The 3,710-nt window shown below is 36.8% G+C and overlaps 1 protein-coding gene across 1 annotated transcript; it reads left to right on the top strand.

Annotated features, from left to right (window-relative positions):
* The first annotated feature begins 956 nt into the window (after positions 1 to 956).
* LOC118748385 lies at positions 957 to 3,551 on the top strand. Its single transcript, XM_036482756.1, has 4 exons — positions 957 to 1,048; positions 1,130 to 1,628; positions 1,710 to 2,781; positions 3,215 to 3,551. The coding sequence occupies exons 1-4, from the start codon at positions 971 to 973 to the stop codon at positions 3,549 to 3,551; spliced, it is 1,986 nt and encodes a 661-aa protein (XP_036338649.1). The 5' UTR covers positions 957 to 970.
* The last annotated feature ends 159 nt before the right edge of the window (positions 3,552 to 3,710 follow it).

Below are 3,710 nucleotides of genomic sequence, written 5' to 3'. Positions count from 1 at the left end.
GCTAATGGACGCCGAGGAATCTGAAGAAAGGGAAAGGCGGATACAGAGGAGGAGATTGCGAGACCACACCAATGTAATGGAACTACCTGAGACTGAGTAAGTTCAAGATTAGCCAATAATTTTTGTATGCTACAATGTATTCTTTTTTAGATTTGTTGCAAATTTCCGAATCAATAAGGAAATATTCCAGTACATTTTAAATGAATTACAAGAGCATATGGCTCCATCACATAGAAGCACCCACCTATCGCACCAGCTGAAACTCGTGACTTTTTTAAGATTTCTGGCCACCGGCAGTTACCAAAAATCTGTTGGTAACGAAAATATTTCGTCGATGGGGCAGTCAACTGCAGCCAAAGTGATTAAGGAGTGCCTAAATATTTTTGAGGACCACTTTTGCCAGAAATGGGTGAATTTTAGGAGAAACAACGATGAGGAAAATGCTGTTATATTTCTTTGAGAAATACGGAATACCTGGGGTCATTGGTTGTGTTGATGGAACACACGTTCGTATTAAGTCGCCAGGAAGTGACAACCACCATCTATACCTCAACCGCAAGGGTTTTTACAGTGTTAATGTAATGGCGGTAGGTTAATGATATACTATCTTTACAAGTATACATATACACAAACTGAGTTTCCTTACAGATATGCGATCACAACATGGTCATTACATTTGTTGACGCTAGGCATCCAGGGGCGAATCATGACTCATTTGTTTGATTTGAACGGTGCTGGATTTCAATATAACAATGCCATTGATTATAGTTTGCATAAATTTGTGGTTATTGGCGCAATGGACAAAATATGTCAATATTGTAATGCAGTGAAATTTAAAACTGAACCTCCTGGAATGTGTTGTACTTCTGGGAAAGGACGACTACCAGAATTACAATATCCACCAGAACCATTAGCTTCACTGCTTTCTGGCTCAACACCTCAATCAAATCATTTTTTGGATCACATTCGAATGTACAATTCATGTTTTCAAATGACGTCTTTTGGTGCGACGAATATAATAAGAGATAATTTTATGCCGACCTTCAAGGTAATTTCGGCATCAAGCATTTCAAATAAAAATTTTGAAATAGACAATCTATCATCTGAATATTTTGGCTCTACATTAGAGATACAAGGGCAAATTTACCACAAAATCGGTTCCTTGCTGCCATTCCCAGATGCTAACTATCAATTTTTGCAAATTTATTTCCTTGGCAATAATCAAAATGAAGTCGATACACGTTGTGCATTTTTTAAAAGTGCCAGAAGATTGATAATTGAAGAATTGCAAGCAATATTTCATGAACATAACGAATTGGTTACTACGTTTAAGACAGCACTTGATCAAATGCAATCTGATGATCATAAAATTGTGATTAGAGCTGACAGAAGACCGATCGGTGAACACGAACGAAGATTTAATGCACCGCTTAATAATGAAATTGCTATTGTGATTGTTGGTGAAGAATTTCAATCACGTGATATTGTATTGCGCCGAAGAAATAATCAATTACAACGTGTATGCGAAACGCATCGCTGTTATGACGCACTACAATATCCAATTTTATTTTGTCGAGGCGAAGATGGATACTCTGTCAATATAAAAATGGTTGATCCAGCAAATCCACGTGAGTTTTTGGATTAATGATGATTTTCAATAATTTTCTGTTTCATGTTTTATCATTCTATTTGCTTTGCTTTTTTTTCAGAACGTGAAGTAAATAAAAACGTAAGCGCCATGAACTATTATGCATATAGAATTATGATACGACAAAACCAGGAAAATCATATTTTGAAAGCCCGAAAACTATTTCATCAATATATCGTAGATATGTATGCAAAGATAGAAACAGAACGTTTGAATTTCATTCGATTTAATCAAAGGAAGTTGCGCTCAGAAGAGTATATCCATCTCAGAGATGCGATCAATAATGACAGAAATGTAAACAATATTGGACAAATGGTAATTTTACCATCGACCTACACAGGGAGCCCCCGTCATATGCATGAGTACGCACAAGATGCCATATGTTATGTTCGTTGTTATGGTCGGCCTGATTTATTTATAACATTCACGTGCAATCCAAAATGGGAAGAAATTAAAAAATATTTGTATCCCGGACAATCTTCTACTGATCGCCATGATATCACTGCAAGAATATTTCGACAAAAACTCAAGTCACTTATGGATTTTATTGTCAAATATAAAGTTTACGGAGAAGTTAGATGCTGGATGTACTCTGTCGAGTGGCAAAAGAGAGGTTTGCCACACGCGCATATTTTAATATGGTTAGTGGACAAAATTACAACCGATCAAATAGATGATGTAATCTCAGCTGAGATTCCGGATCAGACAATTGATCCAGATTTATTTGATGTTGTCACTAAAAATATGATACATGGCCCGTGTGGTGTGATAAATGTCAATTCACCATGTATGCAAGATGGCAAATGTACGAAACGATACCCTAGAGCACTCATTTCTGAAACAATTACTGGAAATGATGGATACCCTCTATATCGTCGACGTTCAACACAGGATAACGGCAAATCAATAACTTTACAAGTGAATCGTCAAGATTTTGAAATTGATAATAGATGGGTAGTTCCCTATTCGCCATTGCTATCGAAAGCGTACAAAGCTCATATCAATGTAGAATATTGTAATTCGGTCAAATCGATTAAATACATTTGCAAGTATATTAACAAAGGCAGTGACATGGCTGTTTTTGGAGTTGCAGAGAACCGAAATGATGAAATAACTCAATACCAAATGGGCAGGTACATTAGTAGTAACGAGGCAGTTTGGCGAATTCTGTCTTTCCCCATTCATGACCGTAGTCCAGCTGTTATTCATTTAGCAGTTCATTTGGAAAATGGACAGCGTGTGTATTTTACTGTTGATAATGCTCAGGCAATTGTAGAGCGACCGCCATCAACCACATTAATTTCTTTTTTTAAATTATGTGAAAGAGATCAATTTGCTAAAACACTGCTTTATTCACAAGTACCAACATATTACACATGGAATGTAAGTTCAAAGACATGGGAAAGACGTAAAAGAGGAAAACCTGTTGATGGTTATCCTGGTGTTTTTTGAAAGTGACGCCATAGGACGACTTTATACAGTGCATCCTAGCCAGGCTGAATGTTTTTATTTGCGTCTTTTATTAATTAATGTTCGTGGACCAACGTCTTTTTTGAATTTGAAAAGAGTTAATGGGCGCCTCTGTCAAACTTACCGGCGAGCATGTGAAGAATTGCATCTACTTGAAGATGATAATCATTGGGATGCAACACTTGCAGATGCATCCGCAACAGGTACACCGCATCAAATACGGACATTATTTTCAATTATTGTTGCAACATGTTTTCCATCTGATCCATTGCAACTGTGGCAAAGTTATCGTGATTATATGACCGAAGATATCTTGAATATAATGCGTCGTATTTCTGCAAATCAGGAATTACTCATTACACTGGAAATGTATAACGAGGTGGCTACGCGAGCACTGCAACACTTATATTTAATTAACACAATTTGTAGCTAGCTTACTAGTGTGCATTTCATTTTGAATTTTGTATCTCTTGAAATTTGTATATTTTGAATTTGTACTTTGAACTAGCTCTGGTGTGCACCCTTTGTAAGCCAACCACTCCTAAGGCAACGCATGCCCAACTCGCTCGCTACCAAATCGCTGTATACTCAT

The sequence above is a fragment of the Rhagoletis pomonella genome, unplaced genomic scaffold (genome assembly GCF_013731165.1).
Source record: "Rhagoletis pomonella isolate Grant_MI unplaced genomic scaffold, Rhpom_1.0 Rhpom_scaffold_00013, whole genome shotgun sequence".
NCBI lineage: Eukaryota > Metazoa > Arthropoda > Insecta > Diptera > Tephritidae > Rhagoletis > Rhagoletis pomonella.
Note: the sequence above shows the minus strand (reverse complement) of the source record. Positions and strands in the feature narration are given on the sequence as shown.